At 37.0% G+C, this 23,164-nt stretch overlaps 1 protein-coding gene across 1 annotated transcript in view; it reads left to right on the top strand.

Annotated features, from left to right (window-relative positions):
* Nucleotides 1-22,650, top strand: part of STIM2 (stromal interaction molecule 2) — a 28,288-nt gene extending 5,638 nt beyond the window's left edge. Inside the window, exons 2-11 of the mRNA XM_010187784.1 lie at nucleotides 6,744-6,858; nucleotides 13,412-13,523; nucleotides 14,188-14,303; nucleotides 15,109-15,286; nucleotides 16,166-16,343; nucleotides 16,958-17,125; nucleotides 17,333-17,433; nucleotides 17,687-17,925; nucleotides 20,963-21,164; nucleotides 21,974-22,650. Of these exons, the coding sequence (XP_010186086.1) occupies nucleotides 6,744-6,858; nucleotides 13,412-13,523; nucleotides 14,188-14,303; nucleotides 15,109-15,286; nucleotides 16,166-16,343; nucleotides 16,958-17,125; nucleotides 17,333-17,433; nucleotides 17,687-17,925; nucleotides 20,963-21,164; nucleotides 21,974-22,454 (1,890 nt within the window). The 3' untranslated portion in view covers nucleotides 22,455-22,650. The remainder of the gene's footprint in view (nucleotides 1-6,743; nucleotides 6,859-13,411; nucleotides 13,524-14,187; nucleotides 14,304-15,108; nucleotides 15,287-16,165; nucleotides 16,344-16,957; nucleotides 17,126-17,332; nucleotides 17,434-17,686; nucleotides 17,926-20,962; nucleotides 21,165-21,973) is intronic.
* The last annotated feature ends 514 nt before the right edge of the window (nucleotides 22,651-23,164 follow it).

The following is a 23,164-nucleotide window of genomic DNA, read 5'->3' as shown; positions in this document are numbered from 1 at the left end:
TTCAATAATCTGTTCTGGACAGTAGCGAGTACTAAATACTTCAGGCAAAATTGCAAGAAATTCCATGACAGGAAATCCTGAAGAACTAGATGCCAAGATAGTGTGGTGCTCCCGTTTTAAGTATGTATAATTTGGATATTAGGAGCATAAAGTGTGAGTTGAAAAAACACTTCCATAATTGAATATTAAACTCAGATTGACTCTGAAGTGAATTAAGTATTTTTGAACAAAAGCAAGTTTATGTGCAGAATTTCTCTTCCTTTTGATTGTTACATCTTGGAGAGAGTAAAGATTTAGCAGTAGTTTTTTTGGAGGGGGAGGGAAATACAGCTATGTGTGGAACAGATGTTAAAAAATAATGGATGACATAATTCAGAAGCTTGATCTCCCTTTGTTTAGTGCATCTTGGGACCTTGTTAACCTTCAAGAGCCTACCCCAGGTGTTATTTCATTTGGGAGAGTTTCTGCTACAGACTGAGCTCTTGCTTTTTTTTATTGTCTGCAAGAATACACTCAGCAAGATGTTAAATATCATTTAAAGTTCCATTAGTATTCTGGTTTTGTCCTTATAATTTTGTATAATAAAGGTCCCTAAACTGGTGTTCATATTTGTGTATACAAATTTATGCTTTAGTGTCAGCTGGTTAGGCAAAATTCTGCGTAGTAGAGAAATAACTGCTGCAGTGTCAGAACCTGAAAACGCTGTAACTGCTTTGCATGATACTGGGATGGCTCCTGAGTGTGTTTTACGTCTCGCTGTGCAAGAGCATTCTGCTACAAAAACTGATCTTTCAAACGAGTATTTTGAGCTTCCTAACCAGCGTAGCAAACGTTTTCCCCCAAAAGCTATTGGGTTACTTTGGTTCCCTTAGTTTGTGTAGATTTGTTAATAAAGGTATTTTGGGTTATGTGGTGTTTTTTTTTTAAATTGGAGTTTGTAATTCAACTGCTAATGTATTTGTCCCCAGGCAGTGTGTCTGTTAGCCTCCTGAAGCTTTGTAAGCAACTCTGAGCGTGTCACAGAGTGTTTTTTCAGAGCAGGATAGGTTAGAGCCAGGTCTTCTCTGAAAACATTGTGACCAGGCTGTGGTTGTGGCTGTGGCTGTGCAACGAAGTCCTGTGGAGAGGCAGGATGTGTTATCATGGGTACGATTGCATAGAAACCTGTTCCAACGTGATTTGGATCAGACCTACCTCATGCTTTGCCTACTTGGAGGTACTTAAGCTAATATGTAGCCGTCTGCACCTGTTTATGTAGCACTGCAAGCATTTAGTCCTGCTACAATGAAATACCCCCTTGGAAATTCTAAATTGGCTTTGAAGAGATTGCAAGGTTTATTTTGCAGTAGAATACTTACAGTTTGTTTTGAGGTGCAGTAATCTTTTTTTTTTTCAATAGAATTTATCGGTTACTTGCTGTGTAACACATTTAGAAGCCATTTCTGTAGGGTAGGCAGCTGTGAATGCTATCCTACCTGAATCACACTATGTTGACCTTTAAAAGCACGCTTTCCATCATAACTTAGAGAGTGTGACACTGCAATAGTTCCAATGAGTCTCGCAGCAGTAGATGGGGGGGAATGTATTGATGGAAGGCTGTCTGACAGTGACTGGCTGTATCTGAAGGTAGGATTATAGGAAAACTGAAGTTGTAACTTTTGCAGGTTTTCTTTTGAAGAAATAACACTGAAGGAAGTAACTGTTTAAGGAATAAGTGCTCAAGGAAGACAGTAATACTTAGCCAGGAGAAGTTACTAGTTGCTTTTAAAGTAAACCTGTCGGTTAGAGGGTCTGTTTTAAGTTGGTGAAACTGAAAATCATAAACTTGAGGCTTCACCCAGAACAAAATATAAGCAAAGCCTGTGAGAACTTCCTTCTGGGATTAGTGAGCGTGGTTAATTTTACTTTTCCACTGGCATTTGCAAAAGTATGCAATTGTTCATTTTCTCCTCAAGGAGCAAGAATCTCTTGCAACTTCCATATTTTAACATAATATTTTTTGTATTGTTGCACATGGCTTTACTTTGTAAGTGCTCTCTCTATGTCAAACTGGTATTGGATTTCGCTGTGTCTTTTCTTTACATATGGGAAGGATGGGATTTTTTTGGGTGGTTCCTGCTTCAAGTTAGTTCTTGGATATGGGCTAACTGCATTTTGGTGAATGTTACGGTACTAAAAGCTTTCTGAAAAGAAAGCAATGTTGTGGTGTACCTGACCTTGTAACTTTTTCCAGGGCTCCACAAGTCCTGTCCCCTCCAGGGAGGAGAAAGTTTCCTCTCCACCTATTACACTGCTGAACTTTGGGCTTTGGGATGTGCATCTTTGTAGAGACGCAGTTGTTATGGTACTTTTGGGATCAGAACTCCAGTTTCGAGTGTAGGTGTGGTGTGTTTTTACTCTCTACTTGTTTTTGAAGTAAGTACTTTGACAAATGATTTATATTTTTTTGTTCACAGTTTTCAGGAACTTATCTGCTGCGTTCTTGGTCTCAACTTTGTAGTCTTAAAAGGCCTTCTCCCTCTTGAGTAATTATATTGGCTAAGATAATCCTTAGATGTTTTTTATTAGAGCTTATTCTTTCAACCTCCCTATTTAGAGTTATTTTTGTAACCTTTTCTTTGTATACTTAATGACCAGGGCAACAAAAGAGAGATTAACTGCCTTGACAAGGAACAGAAAATCCTCTCTTTTTACCAGAGTTGTCCTGTTTTTATGGCTTTCTTCAATTTAGGATGCAATTCCTTTTCCTAAATGAAATTTTCTTATTAGGCCAGTTTTGAAATGAAGATCTTTTAAACACAAGAAAGATGTTTCTTGTCATATATCTCTTAGTTAGTAAATGCATTTGTTCTTTGAAACCTGTCAGCTTCTTTCTAGCTGTGCATACTATAACTTTACTTGTGACCATCCAGTGTTGGAGAACCTTGTTGAGGAAGTCATCGTGGTTATTCTCACAGGATCTGGGAGCAATACGAGTAGGATTGAACAGAAGAGGGGCTCTTTTCTTCTCTTGAAGAAATCTCATACATGCCTAATCTCTCCCTTTGAGGAGTAAATGCGTTTGTGTGTTAACAGTCTCTTTTAAAAAAGCAATTTAGTCAAATACTCTAAACACTTTATCAGTATAAACCAAATCTTTTTCACTGTCATTTTTCTCTCACAAGAGCTTGTGCTTTGAACTTGGATTTGTTTTCTGTATTTGTGATGAAATTTGAAATCAGGCTTTTTACGTTTCCCTCTCAACTTGTTAGCATAGCCGGTTGTGCTCCAGCCGTGTGCTGTGGACGTGAATTTATGCCTTAACTCTTGCTCCCTCTGCAGGCTCTGTAGCAGAATGACACGAAATGCTGCAACTTTTCCATAAACCGTTGTTTGCATTGCTTATCTGGGTGTCTATGTCCGTCCCATTTTTAAAATCAGAACACTTTCTTATAGTACCTTTATAGTTCTTTGGGGTGAGAGATAACATCTTGAAGGTTTTCTGTTTATCAGTTGGCATCTCCTTTATCTTTTTCCTAATCTTGTATGTAGTATTGTTAACAGTAATTCAGATTTTCCTTGTTCGCACCTGTAACTGTTCAAATGTTCTCATCTTAAAGTATTTTACAACCTTTGCTGACAACTAGCAGGAAAGACAGAAGCAAGCTTATTTCTTATGAACAAAACTGATCTGAGGTATGAGTTTTAGCTGAGGAGATGCAAAATGTGCCAAAACATTAACATACAACATATATTCCATTCTGTTCTTCTTCAGAAACTTGTCTGGGCTACAGTGGTCTTTTTTAGAGCAAATGTGCACATCTGAATTTTGGGGTCTTTAAGGGCAGTACATCACTGGTCACTAGAAAGCTGAGGAGTGAGCATTATTGTGCACCTTAAGCCCGTATGAAAGGATACAGTCTTATAGGTAGGGACCTATAATATATTTTTCTCTTCTTAGTACGTGTTTCACAAGTTCCCAAAAGACACATTGGGGATGGTAGTTGATGATTGCGGTCTAAAAGGAAAAGGTGAGGTGGGCAAGCATCCATTCTTTCCTCCTGCTCCAACTGTGAGACTGTACTTTAATCTGAAAAAGCTTAGAGACATTAGTGGATAAGAAGATTTTTGGCTTTGTTTTCTTATTGTTTGGTTCCTTTTGTTCAGTTTACCATTTAATAAACATGGAGCGGAAATGACTAAGATAATCTGCCTTTGATTGCGCTTTGCATATTAGCTGTGGAAATTGCCAGCTTCATGGTAGTTGCGCCAATTTGGGAAGTACTCAGAGTTCGGACTTGGACTGTGGAATGTGCAGCAGAGGTTATGTGGCAGATATTTTTATATTTGCATATAGTACAGGAATCAGTCATTTTCTGGACTTATTGTACCATTTCACAGTTGCTGGTCCATGGTGTTTCAGAAGTTCTGTAATTGTCTCTGCCCCATCCGGCTGCTATTTTCAATTGTTATCATGTATTTCATAAGTTTATCCTATATTTCTCATGTGTGTATGTGTATGTATCTGTATTTATGCCTTTCTCATATACATAGGGAAGAGTAGTTAAAAGTGAAGTTTATATGGGCTAAACTGAACTATTTTAGGAATAAAAGGGCTTTAGAAAGCTAATGTCTGACAATGAAAAAAATTGTGAAGTGGTGGATTGTTGTCATTTAGATGTTGTTCTATTACCTGATGACTCTTCTCCACCCGGGGAGGGGAATCAGGAAAAGGAAGGGAGACCCCTGGATTGAGATGGAAACAGCTTTAATGAAATAATAATAATTAAAAACTCCCAGTATTAATAGCAATATTAATGTGAAGTACACAAGGTTATACTTAGCCAATATAGTGGATGAGTAGGCCTTGGGAGCAGAATGATGGGTGATACCCTCCATTGATGGAGACCATCGAGGATAGAGGGACATCCCTAGCAAACTCCTCAGTTTATAATGAGCGTGACGTTTATGATATGGAATAAGTCTGTTGGCCAGCTTGGGTCAGCTGCCCTGGCTTTCGCATCCTTTCTGCACCTGGTTAACTCAAAAACCACTAAAGACTTTGATCATGCCACACCAGTGCTGACTGAAAACTAAAACGAGTGTCTTATCACCATTGTTCCCATGAAATTGAGTATTGTAGTCTTTGCAGAAATGTGGCTTTTCTGAATAGAAAACTGATTCTATGTTTCTATCCCAGTGCAACCAGGACATAGATGAATGAGACAGAGTTTGCATCCAATCTGTATTTGGAACCAAAAGACCTGTGTGGGTTTATGATTGGATTGGGGAAGGCAACTAGTACGTTATCCTAAGTCTAGCAGTTAGAGGAGAAACTTGAATTACTTCCCATATTTTTAGAGTCCCTGACTTCCAAATAGGATTGAGGTTTTTAATAAGGAGAAATTGATAAGTGTTTGGGTTTTTTGCATATTTCTGCTATCATACAGAGTCTCTTTTTATTAAGAGTTAATATTATGGTTTAATATTGACTACTTTTCAGTCTTTCCTGCAGTTTCTTGAATGACACCATGTCTAGATTTTTATAGAAGTGGGGCCTATGCAGGAAGCTCTGCAGATGAATTATTACCAGGACTAAATTTTAAGAAGTGGGATCTTCTGCAGTGCATCACAAGCTTGGCCCTCTTCCTTACCTCTGCTTGAAGTGGTGATGACATATGACCAGCCACATAAAAAGCTGTTTTTTTAGTTAGCTGTCGTAACTCTCTAACTGTTTTGGTTTGAGCAGTATGTCCTTCAGGAACTGAAGAAAGCAAGCAATCTATTGAGGAAGATTACTTAGTGCTCATGTTAGCTTTCTGGTACAAATACTAAGGTCTTCACCCACAGAGACTGCTCATGCTGTGCTTTTAGGGACTGATACCTATGAAAGGTTTCTGCCACTAATGGGAGGTGGTTTACTAATCGGTGTTTCAACCTCTCTAAGCCTGTGTGAAGTAAAAATAAAATGGGTTTTACAGTTCCATGCTTTTATTTTTTCTTGCACGTATTTGGAGAACTTGTTTGTAGTGACTTGTGAAATACTGATACAATACTGCTGTATATGGTGTGATTGTAGAATTCCTTTTTATCGTGTTTACTAAAAGGAAAAGTGTGGTATTTTATCATAGGCTTCCTATTAATTACTGTGAATGAAACAGCTTTGTGTAATGCTTTTGTGCTTGGAGTGTAACCACTGAGGAATGATTAGCAAGAAGGAAATTGGCCCTAAGATGACGTCTTTTTTTAATTTTGTGAAATAAGAGCTATTTTTTCTTGTGTAATCAGAAGACTTTAGTAATACTTAGTCAACACCTTTCTCTCAGCCCTCAAGCAGTTGCATTTAACTGGTGTAGCAGGATTCAGATATTACTTAACCATAAAAGACTGGCACATTTTCAAATCTACATTGTCTAATCTTCAAGTAAGTGAAGTTAGTTAATTGTGTTCAGAGTTGAGAATTATGCAGTATGACTAATGTGGTGCATTTTTGTAATCACTGTAAATCTAAGCCATACTAATAATGTTGTTAAACCTACTACACTACCAATTGTACCTTATGTTTTTCTAGAATTTAAGACTTGTAAAATCAAATCCTGTTTAACTTGCTTTCTGAGTGTCTGATGTAGTCAACTTATATTAATTGTGTGCTGCCTGCATGGGGAAGAGATAGTAAAGATTCTCTTCTGCTTGATTTCCTTATAGTTTCTGTTTTAGAAATTGCTATTTTGGCATTTAAAGGTGACGTTTTCCTCTTTTTTCAGTTTCTAAGGGAAGATATGCAATACAAGGATGCTTCTAATAAACACAGTCACCTGCACAGAGAAGATAAACACATTACCATTGAGGATCTGTGGAAACGCTGGAAAACGTCCGAAGGTAGCTAAAGAAGATTAGCTAAAAATGGTGGTGATTATTGAACTAAACATAATTCAGCATTTTTTCTACGAAGTCATTTATAGTAGTAAATGGATGACCTGTTTTAAAGTATCTTCATGAATCTGTTTTGGTACTGTTACTTATGTAAATGTAATATGTAAATGTGACTAAAAACTCATTTGAGTCCAGCTAGTGTTAATTTCCTTTTGAAATGCAGGGTGTATTGTAAGTAAACTAAGCTAGCTTACACACTGATCAGTGTGAGGTTGCAATGTATGAAGGTGACTGTTGAAAGTGCTGAATTCCAGACAAGCATGTTTTTAATTTAGTAAGCCCAAAGGGCTGCTGTCAAGCTGTTTTTAAACATTTATTATATTTGGAAAATCCAGTGTGCTTCCACTTCAATGTAAACATTCTTTGGGCTATGAAGAGCTAGAATTCGTAGTCCAAAGCATTTTGGAAAAATCTTTTTAAACTTGGGGTACAGGAAAATGTACTGATAAGCCAACACCACCATCCCTCCCTGACTTTGATTTGAGTGAAATAAGCCAGTTGAGCCAAATCCTCCAAATATCAAAAGACACTACTTAATGAGCAGTACAGTGTTCATTGCTAAGTATGTTCCAGAACATAGTGATTAAAAAAAGAAATCTCCAGAGGTCTGGAATGTTACAGTTGTTAGACGAAAAGTACTTATTTCTTCCCCCAGGCCCCCACTGTGAAGAAGGTGCTGTGCTAATGGTGAGCAGACAAAGATCTAAAAGTTGGTATTAGTGAAACAATTAAAAGTAGAAGCAAAAGAGGAATGAAACTAGGAACGCACTATTGGTTCATTATGCTGGTGTAGGTAGTTATTTAAGTGCAGTCTGAGGTAATACATTGGCTAAGTATTTGCTGTGTAGTAAATATCTATGTTTTAATCAGCGAATTTTTAGCCTCATCGCTTCAAATATTCTCTAAATGCTTATTCAGTGAAGATCTTGTTCAATGAAAATATTGCAACTAAATTATCAGAGAAAATTAACTACATATAATTGTTCCTCTAACTTATGAGTAACTCTTCAAAAATTTAGACTATAATGATATCAGAATTATCTAATTTGTCTATTATGTATATCTTTGTTCCAGCTTTCTTGAATGTGGTCATCATTGTGAGTAAGACTCAAAAGATTTTGAGAGGGATGTCCGCTCTTATTGCGACTGCTCATAATGGCTTAAATGTGCATCCTGTTGAGGAAACTGAAGTTGCACCACAGGGAGGCCCTTAGAATGAGACTGTCAAGCAGTGTTAACAGTGATCTGGTGGCTGTTAAAAGGCATGAAGCCTCTCAAATAAGAAACTACTTTAATATTAGGAAATATGGAAAATACTGCTTTTCCTTTCTATATGTTTTAGGAATTTTGATGTCTTTGTTTCTTATGTGCTGCTAGTTTATAGTGCCAGTTTAGTGCAATTTGACAGCATTAAACAAGAGGGTGGAGGGTAGTGTAAATGATGGTTTCAGTAATTTGAAACTTTGTTAACTAGTCTGTTGAGGTATCTGTGTGAGAATTGCAAGCTCTAAATAGTGCCCTTGACAGTGCCTTTTAGTGCTTATGCAGAAATGTCTTCTGGATCTGTTGCTGCTGAGTTTATGCTGAGTAGATTTGCCCATTCCTTCCCATGAAGCTTGCTTTATGTGGATGTTTGTCTTAATTATTTGTCAAATAGCTTAAAGTTGCTTTCTGTTTAAGACATTGATGATGTGAGATAAGATCTGAGGGAAGAAAGTGAAAACACTATTTATCGTTATAGTAAGTGCACCATTGCTGTTTGACGTATCCTTTTAGGATTAAGAAAAATAAAGGTCAGTTTTAAGTAATTGCTTGAGAAGGAACTTATGCAGTGAATGGAACCCTAAGGATTGGCTCCATTCAGAGTTTTAAAAATTGCCTAATAAAAAATACAAAATCCAGCTTCAGAATATTGCTTTTTACTATTTCTGTAACTGGGCAGGCTTTTGATATCTCCGCCAGCTGCAGAATCCTAAAGGCATGGTGTGTACTGGTGCAAATTAAAGGAATTTCAAGGCTGCTATAGGTTTTACCTGTATGGAAGGAATTATATTGTAGCTTAAATCAGCATCTAGCCTATTGTTTTGTTGCCAATGAGTCCTTTAGTACAAAACAGGAATGTCTCTTAGTTGTTGTTACTTATGCTTTTTCTGACCATTAAATTTTTAAAATCTCAATCTAATTCTACAGAGAGAACTCCATTTAGAGGAAGCACTGCTTTCTCTGACTTCTACTATTATTGTGTATCTGTTCTTTAAATGTAAATACCAGTAAATGCTTGTTGTATTGTATTTTCTTTGACTATCTCGTTTTTTCTAACTAAGCAGTATTTATACTTATACAGAGCCTTTCAGCTATTCGAAAGTATCAAGCTTAGTAGTTATTGTTGGGTTAAAACCAAAGGTGCATCTTCAGTATTTTTTTCTACAAGGGCCTTGAAGTTATAAGTGCAGCAACAGATGAACATTTGTTTTGATGTCTGAATACAAGTCTTTATACTATTATCTTTGAAAGTTCTGTGTTTCAAGGGTGTCTGCCTTCTCTGTTTTTGCCCCTGTAGTGGGCTAAGATTGTATGAATTTGCTGTCTGAAGAGACATGTGTAGGTATTTAGTCTCAGTAGTAAGGGAGTCTGTAAAATTAGTGCAGGGGTCTTTAGCTGGGTAGTTCTCTGACCTGTCTTGGTGCATAGCTAGTGTGCTGCATTTCTGGTGATGTAGCATTATCCTTTGGGAAGTCTGGTACCTTATTTAGAAGGAGAAAAAGATTAAAAAATAGCTTTATGTTTGTATGTGTGATCACCTCTTGTATTCTGAGGTAACGTTGCACAAATTCTTGCAGCAAATGGGACTAAACTGCATACCACAAAGATGTTATTGTTGCCTTGCACTTTCTTCATCGTTTGCTGTCTCAGGTTTTAAGTATCTGGAGATTGGAAATGCGTGCAAGCAGGGCTTGGCTAAGGATGAGTTACATAATGCTGTGTGCTGTTCCAGGCAGGACCAGTGCAGTACTGCAGAGTGGCCCTTTGCGTGAGAGGAAACAAGAGTTGTAATGTGAAGTGTTGCAATGTTTAATTTTTTAATGTAATGTTGAAAAGATAGTCAGGGTCACTCCTGTCTTTGGACTTTTCGTGCTATTTACAAACCAACTGGTGGCAGCATATTTCATGCTGCTGTTGCTGCTGAAGGTCCTTGTAAAACAAAACTAACTTTTGAATCCTTTTGTGTGCTTGATACAGGAGTCTGGTGTTTTTCTATATTGCCAGGTCAGCCTGTTCTCAACTTTAAGCCTAATATATGGCTGTCATTCACTCCTTACCATGAAATACTCTTATAAAATGTAATTTGATTTCTGAAAGGAGTAGGAGGCCCATAGGAATACTGTGGCTGACACTGTAATGTTGTTTTATTTCACGCCTCCTTGCCCTGAAGCACTGTGCTACATGATAAATTTAACATTAAAAAGTGATATATAGCCTGATCTTGTAATCAGCTGTTAATGTGGGTTAGCAAGGAGCAACTTTTGCACAGGGCCAGTTTGAAGGTACTTTTGCTGTCTTCACCTTCAGGCATACTGTTATAGCAGTTGAGGGGAGGGGAAAAAAAAAGGGGAGGGTCACAAAACTCCCAAACTTGTGATCTGAAATGGAACAGCTGATGCAAGTCTGCACTGGGGTGTAAACACTGAGGCTTCTACACCTGCCTGCCCAAGGCATGTTGCTGACATCCTTGCTCTCAAGGTATCTATTTGTGAAAACAGGTTTGAGAGGAGAGGATGTTATGATTACTGTTTAATGCTATATTAATTTAACTTTAAGTAATTGTCAGTTGCTACTCCGCTGTTCGAAGCACTATATTATTTTTGGCTGTTTAAAATATGGAAAAGTTACAACCTCAGTTAATTAGCAAGAGCTGTCACATGCTAATTGGCAATGCTGATGGAAATTAACTTCATCTGGCCTGCTTGACTTTCAGTACACCTGGTGTATATTGCTTGTCTTGTCATGTTTCAGTAGACTATAACTGCTTCTGCTGAAGAAAGGCCAGTTTGTTTCACAATACTGTATGCTGTTATAGAATAAAGATCTACAGTAAAATGAACAATAATGAACACTGGAGTAAATATTGCTTTTTACCATTTTTTAGCATATAGAAGATGCCAACAAAAAGAAACAATCTGATAGTTTTAACTGATACAAATCAATCTACCAGGACTCCACTGTGGTGCTGTAGAAAAGGGAGGACAGGGTAGTTTAGGGTCCAGTTCCACCCAGAAAAGTCCAGAATTTGTGGGCACTGACACTGGAATTCCATTAATGCAGAATTAGTTTACATTAATAAATCTACTTTTCTTGTTTGAATATGTGCATGGACAGATTCATACTGTGAAAACCCAGAATAGGAGTTACGTGTCTGTATTGATTATGCTTAGTTTAAATGACGACTGTCCATTTAAAAGGACACAATATATACAAAAAATAATTGAGACTAACTTTTATGTAAGCAGGTAACAGTGTAAGAAGAATACAGAAAGTACAGGTTCTGATTCTAGCTTGGAATAGACCTCTGTTGCTGCTTTTTCTCAACTTCTGTACTAATGTAGGTATATGATACAGTAATAGATAAGGAATAGTTAAAGAGTTTTTTTCTAAATACAACTCATTTGTTTGGGAAAACTTCCTTGCTATTCTATGAAGGAAACCTCACACTAGTCAAAGCAGTAGAACAGATATGATTTGACTCTACTGTAAACAACTTCAGTATGTACCTACTTTCTTACATAATATGTTTAAAATTACTACTGACTACAAAATACTTTAAGCAGTAAAACTGAAACTTCTCAGTATTTTTGTCCTCGTCCCCTCCCCCCCACTTCCCAAGTTATAAACTCATTGAATTGTATGGCTTCCAAAGTTGCATGTTCTGTACTGTCAGTCTGTAGTGTGTACAGGTTCTTACCGACCTGGTGTAAGGCTTAGAATGCCTTGTAAATCTGATCACTTACTATTCACAAAACAGTTAAGAATCTTTGCAATGTGAAAATGATCTGTTTACAAATAGAGCGGAGACATTTTGTGTAAAAGTTTAGAGTGATATGACAAAACTGAGTCTGTTACAAGATCAGTACTTGAAAAACAGCTTGTGGCTCAAAAGCAGAGGAAGAAATGGGACAGTATGCTGGGAAGGGGGTGTAGTCATCCATAAGGATAGAATACAAGTGGTTTTTACTGTGAGTTTATTTTTTAAAGCTTTAAGGGGTCTGTGAAATGCGTTCTGTCTTCAGTTATCTGGAATGATGAAAATCTGAAATGTTTAACATTATTTTTCAGCTATGCTGAGTGTAGATGAGAGACCTAGAAGTCCTTATTTCAGTTCTGGTCTGAACTGAAATCTGAATTTGAACTCAAATTTCTGTTGCCTGCAGCAGGAAAGGCAAGCTTTCAGCAGCTCTTTCTAAAGGATCATTGTCAAAGTTCACCACTGAGAAAGAAACCTTATCATAGGGACACAAAAGAAATCTCTGCCTAGCATTGTCAAATGCAAGTAGTTTGAGAGAGAGCAATGTTTGGAAAAAAAAAATAAAAATTCATACAAACATATGTCTGTTCAGAAGGGAGGCTGGCTGTTTATTTCTTTTATGGACAGACAAACTTTTGCAGACATAATAATTGGAGAGAACAATTGCTCTTCAGCTTTCGGTGTGAAGCTGCAAGCTGTAGCAGCTGGCCTGTAATGTGCTGGTTTTTTCGTGGTTTTTCTGTTTTTGTTTTTAAAATCTGGGGGTAATATTTCCTTATTTTCTTGAAGCCATATGTAGGTATGAAAGACTATGTAGGCTGTTGCTGTTATTAATGTTAATTATTCTCTACGTATTTAAATAATTTCTCTTAGAATATTATTGTGTGTAATAAAGCTGGTTTTGGCTATATTTGAGAGAGATTTAATTGTCTTCTTGTTATGTTTCTGCTATCTTTAAGTATTTTCTTTCAATCTCCTCTCTTCCTCTTTCTCTTTGTTTTCTGCTCCCATTTTGTGGTTAGTAGGCAGGAGTCTCTATGAAGATTTTTGTGAAAACAAGTTCTTAAGCCATCATCCTTGGAAGATCTTGGTACATTGCCTTAAATGGCTACAGCACCTGCTGACAAGGACAAAAGGATTGAGGCTGAGATCAGTTAAAGCAGATAAAAGTCACGAGATGCTGTTCTGATTTAAACTGAAACAAAACACTACATTATTCTGTGGAATTTTTAATAAAGAAATGTTTCTATTGGTTCCATGCTTTTTTGTTTATAGTTTGTCTAAGCTTCCTCTGAGAAACATAATGAAAAAGGCAAAATGCCAGAAACACCTTGATGAACGTTGATGCTAATTTTTCTGCAATTATTTTTGACTAAAACCTCTTGCTCATTGTAATCAGCTTTTCTATGGCTTGTCTTCTATGTCTTGCTATTGATTTTTACAAAACTTAAATATAATTTAACTGACTTTTTCTGCTAGTTCATAACTGGACTCAAGAGGACACTCTTCAGTGGCTGTCAGAATTTGTTGAACTGCCCCAATATGAAAAGAATTTTAGAGACAGCAATGTCAATGGGACAACACTTCCCAGGTGAATGTTTCTTCTGAATTAGCTTCAAATAATTCCCTGTAGGTTGCTGCTTTGGTCTGTATGTAGAAACAACTATGTGAGCCCAAATTCTAACAAGATATGTGGGAAAAGAGAAGCGTCCTGGCAGTTTTGAAGAGCTAGCTGCATTTTTTTGCTGCCAAAAGACTTCAAAATAGAAATGCTTCTTGCCACTCCTTTCATCTTAGTTGTGCTTCATGCTGTCAAAGCTTTTATCAGTAATCACATAAATCTATATGGTAGTGTTTTGGACAACTTCCAATCTATTATGTGGGTATGCATGAAAAACTATCTGCAGAACCCTTTTATTGAGGATAACTACTAAATTTGAGTGTTGTATGTATTTCAGAGAGTTGGTGTCATAAGTCTGCAAATATGCCATTACCTTTAACTATGCCAAATGGATTTATTTAGTGGTTATTCCAGAAAGAAAACAGGAAAATGATTTGATGTTCTTCCTTTGCCACGTGCTGATATGCTTTTTTTTTTGCTTCATAGCACTACTGTCATTGTATCATATCTCTCACTCTAATTGCATAACTACAATCTAGATAACTGTGGGAAATACTACTGATGTATTTCTTCCCATACACTGGTTTTGAATATAGCTTGTGGAATAGGTAACATTTTGTTTTATCATTAACAGGATAGCAGTAAACGAACATGCTTTCATGATCTCTCACTTGAAAATAATTGACCGGAGCCATAGACAGAAGCTTCAGCTTAAAGCCTTGGATGTTGTTCTATTTGGACCTCTCACACGTTAGTAACTTTGTGAAGTTTTTCCTTATGTCTTATTTGTAAGAATTCAACAGAAAATACTTTGTGACTCTTGATACTGTAGGTAGGACAGCTTATCTATTTTGTGGGTGTACTGATGGATTGCTTGGCGTGCATTGTGGAACTGGGCAATGAATTAAAAAAGGTTATCAAGATGCTGGGATCCGGACAAAAGTCCACCTCTGTGTGTAAGATTGCATTGCAACCCACTTGACAGATGGATGTTGGCTTTTGTGTCACAAGAAGTGTTCTCTAAATGTTTTTGACTGTTTAAATTACATTTATAGCTAATGTTACATTCACTTCCCAATTAGGTTGGACAGTGTAAGCTGGGCTGCTGAAATGAGGGGATGACCTTCCCCAAGGAAGAATAAAGGAGATGGTGGTGCAAAGCCAATACCAGTGTCTTTTGTGCAGATTGGAGTTTAAATGCAGTTAATTTTAATGCAGCAGTTCTAAATCTGACACATTTTAGCATATGCAGACATTTCCTTACCACATCACCAGTGGTCTGCATTCTTGTGTGTACACGGTTAAGATCAGTTGTAGTACTGTGGAGGCTGGGTATTCCTGAACTAGAAGGCCCTTCCAGAGCTTGGTGGTCAGTTTGAAGAGTGGTCAATGACTGCAAAAGTCACGCCAGTTCAGATCTGGCTGGACTTTTGCAGACTGATCTGAGTTAGCCTGACCAATCTGAGCTGGGAAGTTTTAGAGGAGGGGGAAGGGAAGTCCATAGCCTGTTGTCTGTATCAGTGAACTAGTAATGATCATGTTATTCTCTGCACAGGTCCCCCTCACAACTGGATGAAGGATTTTATATTAACAGTTTCTATAGTTATTGGTTTTGGAGGCTGCTGGTTTGCATATACACAGAACAGAACCTCAAGAGAACATATCACAAAAATGATGAAGGACTTAGAAAGCCTCCAAACAGCAGAGCAAAGTCTTCTTGACTTGCAGGAAAGGTATAAAAAAATTAAAAAGTTAATGTTTATTTGTCATTTTGTTTTGGGGTTAAATACAAATACAGACCTTTTGCAGTCAAATTCTTTGCATAACCTACCTTTGGATTTTATTAATTTTCATTTTGCATGGAAATTTTGATTTCAGTGACAGTTTGTTTTTTTGGTTAGAAGTTGCTCCTGGATATTTTAGCAGGAAATATGAACTTGAGGATGAAGGTAGAGAATTGAGGTTCAGTCTTTTTTACCTGTATATTTAGAGGCATGTACTGTTATTTTCATATAGTTACAGTTTACTTTGGAATACTTACATACATGAAAATTAGAATTTCTCCTGTTTTTAAGCTCTTAAGATTGAAACAGACCTGGACTGATTACTTTCTATTGCTTATTTAGCAGTGTGATAATTAGTAGTCTTCTCTGGTGCACCTGTAACTCTATTGTCTATAAAGACTTGTATTTTGATCTTCATAGACCTTTAAAGAAGATTTACCTGTAAGTTCAAATGTTTTGTCTGATATGAACATCACATTGCGTGGTGTAATTGCTGCTCTTTGATGAAGAATGAGGTTGGAAGGGACTTCTGGAGGTCATCTTGTCCAGCCTCACCTGCTTTAGCAGGATCATCTAGAACAGGTTGCCCAGAACCATGTCCAGGCAGCTACTGAGCAGGTTCAAGGAAGGAGACTCTACCACCTCCCTGGGCAACCTGTACCAGTGCTCAGTCACTACCATGGTGAAAAAGTGTTTCCTTATGTTCTTGTGTTTTGGTTTGTGCCCATTGCCTCTTGCCCTGTTGCTCGACCCATCGTCTCCTGAGGACTGCAACTTTTAACAAATATGCTGTGTATTTTCCCGTATTTTTTTTGTTCAATTGTGAAGGCTTGAGAAGGCACAAGAAGAAAATAGAAATGTTGCTGTGGAAAAGCAAAATCTGGAGCGCAAAATGATGGATGAGATCAATGATGCAAAACGGGAAGCTCATCGCCTAAGGGAGTTGAGGGAGGGAGCTGAATGTGAGCTCAGCAGACTCAAATATGCAGAGGAAGAGTTAGTACAGGTATCTGCAAACTGTTTATAATTTTAGTGTTGACATTTAATTGGTTCTGGTTTTATTAGGTCCTTATGAGTATTTAAAGCAGCATTTATCTAATGCTAGATTTGAATGGAAAAATTCTAAGACCACTTAATGATTGTCTGTCAATCATGCCGTTATCTAGTAAAATAATCCTGAAACTATAAAAAGACATGTACTTTGTATATTAGCTTATGATAATGTTGTTGGATTCATGAAACAAAATATACGAAAATGCTTTTTTTTTTTCTATCTTGTTATCAGATGAGAGACAGTAGCTTAATCTCATTCTTCTGAGTAGCAATAGATTGGATTTATTGTACTGAATAAAAATGCAGTCTCACAAAAATACTTAAGCTTCAAATTAGGGACTATATATAATGGGAAAAAAATTTTGAGTATCATATAGTACATGAAAATTCATATACTGTATTTCAGAGATGCCTGATCTGCCTTCCTGACAGCAATTGGCACACACCAAAGCTCTATATAGCCTTAATATGTTCCTGTGGGGTATAACGATGCTTATATTTCACTTTCTTTTGCTGTCAGTACTAATGATACTCTTGGTGGCACTTTTATTTCTTTTTGGTTGCTAGGTTCGCATGGCTTTAAAAAAAGCTGAGAAGGAGTTTGAGCTGAGAAGTAATTGGTCTGTTCCTGAAGCTTTGCAGAAGTGGCTTCAGTTAACACATGAAGTAGAAGTACAGTATTACAATATCAAAAGACAGCATGCAGAAATGCAATTAGCAATCGCCAAAGATGAGGTACTAACTCTTACTCTTCAGCTACATAAAGACATTTCTGATCTGTTGCTAAATATATGAAATGGTAAATACAAATTACTCAGATAAGCATTTGGAAATTCTTTTCTCCTCTGAGTTGTTTGCTACCTGTCGATGTTGCTAATGTTTTGTCATCTGTGTTAAGTATATAACTCTGTATATAAACTTCCATTTTATCTTGCTTTTTAGGCAGAAAAGATAAAAAAGAAGAGAAGCACTGTATTTGGAACATTACATGTTGCACACAGCTCTTCCCTAGATGAAGTGGACCAGAAAATCCTTGAAGCAAAGTAAGAGTATTACCAGGATGCATATTCTTTTGTGATTATTTATTCCTGGAACAGTGGAATTTTTTGAGAGTTACGGAATTTAGTGTCTTAGTGTTTTTGAACTTTTAAGTAAAACAGTTTAAAAGATATTAAAGTGCTAAAATTTGGACAGTCCTAATGGATCTTCTTGTATGCTAGAATTACTTCACTTGTTTTGATTTGCTTTGCTTTATTAAGAACAATATATGTAATTTTAATGTGTGCTTCTCTTCAGGAAAGCACTCTCTGAGTTGACGACATGTTTGCGAGAGCGTCTCTATCGATGGCAACAAATTGAGAAGATTTGTGGTTTTCAAATAGCACACAATTCTGGGCTACCAAGCTTGACCTCCTCTCTCTACTCTGATCACAGCTGGGTAGTTATGCCTCGAGTTTCCATTCCTCCTTACCCAATTGCAGGGGGAGTTGATGACTTAGATGAAGATACTCCTCCAATAGTTTCACAATTTCATGGTAAGTGAAAACAAAGAGGAAAAGTTGTGGAGGCATGGGATTTTAAAGTCAGGTGGGAGGACTGTGCTGAAATAAAACAGGATTGCATCAGAGTCAAAAGGACCAAAATTCTATCCAGCATTTCAGATGCATCTTTTGGGATTTGCATAAACTGAAAACTGGGTTTTGCAATAAAGACAACATGAAGAAAAAGCCTTTATTCTGTTTCAGTGAGGGTATGGGGGGCATATCCAGCTTTTGAAAAGGGGGAGGGGGGGTGTATCTAGGTTTTGAAAGTCTGCTTGTCATACTTGGATTGCCACTTAGAAAATAATTAGTAATGCTGATTTTTTTTTCTTGTTGTTAGAACATTCATTTAGATGGAACGGATGGAGTTAGTCTAGGGTCCCTTGAACTACTAGGAAAATCACACCCTTTGAGAGGCTGCATGCTACATAGCTTTTCAAACATTCTTTAGTGGCTGGAACAAAATCTTGTTGTCCAAGGGAAGCTTTCAGGCAGAATGTTTCTGTTTGGTTGTTTGAATATGAGGCAGAGAGGCCGAGTGCTGGAGGGAGGGATATCCAGCTTTGGTTATACTATGATAAAAAAAAAATACACTGGGGATTCAGACCACCCTTGTGTCTTAAATCATTGCATCAATACAAGAGCTTATTTCATGGAAGTTGTGATTAACTGGACTCTAGAGGCAAATCAATAAGATGAGCTCCCATGTAGCTATTCAAACAAGCAATATCAAGCTGAGAAATGAGTAGGGAAGAAAACTTTGTCATATGTATATATTTTTCTTCCAGGGCTGGAATTCTCAGAAGAAACTAGATCTATACTTTAAAATGCCATAAGGAGAATAGCTGCCACTTTGCTGGTTTCATTTAGTATGTCTTGTGCACACATTTTTCTTCTGAATGTAGCAACCTTTTTTCTACAGGCCACATTGAAAACTTCATTAATCCCTTTGCAACACTAATTACTGCAAGTTCTGATCACTTTTAGAAAATACTGTCTCTCTAGTCATCTTCAGTGTGAATTCAGGCAGAATGCAGTGTGCAGACAGGTTGGTTATGAGTAGGACTGTGTCAGTCTTTTTACCTAAACTGGGCCGTTACCTTGTCCCAGCATCCTTTGATCTCTTAAGACTGACAAAATTTGAAGTCTGCCAGACAGCTTCTTTGTGCTGCAGCAATTGGGATGATAGGCTAAAATGGTGTCTAGTACTAGATCTCTTTAATCAATCCTGAGCTGAAGAGCAAAATGAGATAAAGAAATAGATGTACGAGACCAGAACGAAGTTATTATGAGAAGGTGAAACTTCTGCTTTTCCATTGACTGATAACGATTCAGCACATTCCTTGATTTAGTGAGTTTCATTTGTACTAGAAAATTCTAGATGTTAAATTGTCATAGCTGAAACCTTCATAATCCCATGTATATACACCTACAGGAAACCAACGGGCTTGTAATGTCTCTCAAAATTCACTGATTCACTTGTTATTTTTTACACCAGTGAGTACGATGGCATATGCTTTACCTGGACACACAGTACAATTTTCCTAAAGGGAATCCTCTTATCTCAGTTCACATTTGCTTTTTTTAGTAATATTTTTGTAATGACACAAGCTTATTTTTGAGCTGCCAAGACCTGCTTTTCAGGTCAGTAGAGAGTTCATCAAAAGTAAAATCAGAAGTTTGTGTTACATGGCAACTGTCATCTTGGAACTTACAAACCTTTCTTTTCAGCCCGGCAGGAAAGAAAAGTCTGAGTGTTTGCAAAGGTGCAGTTACTTGCTGTTTTCTGAAAGTTGTGATTTCCTGCACTAAAAGCAGAATGACAGCTCAATCTTTTCTGAGGTTCCAGGAAGGGAAACTGTCATTTACCTGTTGTTGAACTGGCATCTTAAAAAATAAAATGCATTTTGTCAGCCTAGACATCCTTGTCTACAAAAATAGGGTGTTTTTTTTGGTGGTGGTCTTTGTTTTTGTTTTTTTTTGTTTCTTTGTTTTGTTTTTGTTTCTTTGTTTTGTTTTTGTTTCTTTGTTTTGTTTTTGTTTCTTTGTTTTGTTTTTGTTTCTTTGTTTTGTTTTTGTTTCTTTGTTTTGTTTTTGTTTCTTTGTTTTGTTTTTGTTTCTTTGTTTTGTTTTTGTTTCTTTGTTTTGTTTTTGTTTCTTTGTTTTGTTTTTGTTTTTTTTGGTGTTTTTGTTTTGTTTTTAGTGCATTGTATTTGGTAAATGTTTTGAATATCCGTAAGGGGATGCTCTGTCTTAACTACACAGTGATGCATTTTGTGGGACAGTTTGAGGAGGGATATGAGAAATCCTGAAGCTTGTAACAGCTAGCCTGAAAACAGGTCTGTAGGTTTATTTACATAGAAGTGTTGCTGCCTAATCATCTTTTGAAGGAGGAATTGGATTAGGAACATTTTAGTTTGTCACTTAGTTTGCTGTCTCCACCTGTTATTAGTATTTTTGTTTCTGGAAATTCATAGTTAACCTGGCAAAAGAATGTGTTACCAAATTGGAAATTTTGAGCTTAAAATGACATTGAATTACCTATTTTCTATAAAGGTGTGTATATATACAATTAGTCTTCCATGTCTAACATAACTTTCAGCTAATGCAGTGTGTTTCAGTTGGCTGTTTGGTTATGTATACCTAAGATACAAAACTTTTATATATTCTTTTAAGCTCCAAATTGCCACACAAGTAAAATACAGGGTATTGTGTAACATACTATTTTCAGCACTGCTATTTTTAGTTTATAAAGGGACAGAAGTTTCAGTAGACTCTTTCTCTTTGTTCTCAAGAGAGCATGCTGAGCCAGAGCTTTGGTGGTCGGCGTAATATTTGGCAGGTACAAAACTGCTGCATTTGCATCTTGATTAGCTGCTTCATCTAATCACAGAATGTATAAGGTGATGCTAGTCTTTCTTCCCTCTTAACAATTGAGCAATGTCAGATATCTGCTATTTAGTCTTCAGAGTAGATATTGTTAACATCAATGTCACTTGGAGGGTTTTGGTTTGCTTTTTCTTTGCCTCAGGGTCCATTGTAAAACCTCCCAGCACACTGGCAAGAAGCAGTAGCTTGTGTCGATCAAGACGCAATGTTGTACCATCATCTCCACAGTCTCAGCATGCTTTGCACTCCCCTGACCCTGACATCCTTTCTGTGTCAAGCTGCCCAGCTCTTTATCGAACTGAAGAGGAGGAGGAAGCCATTTACTTCTCTGCTGATAAACAATGGTATGGAGATTAGCAAAGAGCACGTGGAACTCTGATAGGCTTATTTGAGACTAATGGTTTAGAATTAGAGGTTGAACCAAGCCAAAAGTTAAAAGTAATCTGAAGGATAATGTAAATTAATATAGTCCACATGGAACCGAGAGAGTTCTTGTCTGAGATGTGTATGTAAATAGCTAACATGTCATAGACAGTTAAGTAATGTTACAATCCAGGGTGCACTGAACTAACCCTGATTCTCCATTGCAATATGTTACTGGCTTTTACATCTGAAACTAGGATCAAAAGCAATGTCAGCTACTGGGCGAAGAGAAGATGGATGGTAACACAATTCTTACAGCATGTTGAGCGTGTACCTACTCTTGTTACATGGCCTCATAGGAAAAGGTTAAATTCCTTTTGGAAGGAGCAAATGAGCTTGTTGAAAGGTAGGGACACTTGTCCTGAAGAAACTTTCTGTATGTGATAGGCTTAAATCTCCTCCTTTCATTTCATAACTTTTCTGACTTCATGTGCCAGAAAGATAGTTTTTGTTCTTTGAAGTGAGATACAGATAACTGATTCTGGGCAGATGCTGCTGCCCACAAAAACAAGATCACCTGAATTAATTGTCTTAAGTTAATAAAATGATGTAATGCAAGTTGTAAGTTAAAATGTTTAACTTAATGGGTTTTTTTATTAATTAACTACTAAGGAAAGGTGTGGGTGGTGCTTTTAGACTAACGTTATTGATTCTAAGTTAATTTCCTTTTTAACAGCGTGACGGAAATAGTAGTTTCATCATGTTTTCTCCTCTCTTTGCTCTGACTCAGGGAAGTACAGGAAACAGGTTCGGAATGTGACTCCTTAAATTCATCCATTGGAAGGAAGCAGTCTCCTCCAGCAAGTCTTGAGATGTACCAGACACCTTCTCCTCAGAAAGTATCCCCGGAAGAATTCTCACTGGAGGAATCATCTACAGGAGACTCCTCTTCTCTAACTGCAGATATTTCTAGGGGCTCTCCTGACTGTGTAGGCATGGCAGAAACTAAGAGCATGATCTTTAGTCCTGCAAGCAAAGTTTATAATGGAATCCTGGAGAAGTCCTGCAGCATGAACCAGCTTTCAACTGGGATCCCAGTCGCAAAGCCTCGGCACACCTCATGCTCTTCAGCCAGCAGTGATAGTAAACCCAGCCATGAAGCTGCTTCTGTCCCTAGGATAAGTAGCATCCCACAGGACCTGTACCAAAATGGTGAAAAAAACAAAAAGCCATCAAAAATAAAAAGTCTCTTTAAGAAGAAGTCTAAGTGAGGTGGGCAGGAGAAACCTATAGTAATGTTATAAGAACTCTGTTTTTTAACTCTTTAAGAATGTAATTCCATTTGAGCATTCCAGACTGGATGCCCTAATGGAATGCTCTGTAGGTCAACTATATTTAACTGACTGTACTGTCAAAGGTCGTGCCAGCTGTCAATGAGAAATCATTAAAAAGTTCAGACAGTTTACATTCATTTCTGCCTATTTATTTCTTTTTTAGTTTGTCTCTTTTTTTAGTTTTTTTTAATTACTGTATTATTTTGTTTTGTTGGTTTGGGGTTTTTTGTTTTTGTTGAGTTTTTTTGGTTTTTTTGTTTTGTTTTTTTTAGTTTATTCATAAACCATTTTAAGCCACTTTGGACTTCTAAGCTTTAATGGACTAGTAAGCCTTCCTGGGCTGCCAAAGTTTCTTGTTTACTGGAGCATCTTCCTATCTTTCCATAGAGTTAGGACACTTATCTACTGGACTTTAAGAAAAATAAAAGAAGTAGAACTAATTGAATTGCACTACTGTTTTACAGACTGGAAAAGTCTCTCTGCAAGTGAAACTGAAAGACTTGTATTTGACTGAGAAGATGAATCTTTCCACTTTTAGATCTTTTGGGGTTTTTAAGTAGAACTTAGGATTTCTAATTGACTTGATTTCTGGAAATGGAAATGCCATGCTTTTATTATGGGAAGCTTTGTTAGATTCATTTATTATT

The sequence above is a fragment of the Mesitornis unicolor genome, unplaced genomic scaffold (genome assembly GCF_000695765.1).
Source record: "Mesitornis unicolor isolate BGI_N332 unplaced genomic scaffold, ASM69576v1 scaffold12757, whole genome shotgun sequence".
Classification (NCBI taxonomy): domain Eukaryota; kingdom Metazoa; phylum Chordata; class Aves; order Mesitornithiformes; family Mesitornithidae; genus Mesitornis; species Mesitornis unicolor.
The sequence above is the reverse complement of the archived record's forward strand: the minus strand, read 5'-3'. Positions and strand labels throughout refer to the sequence as shown.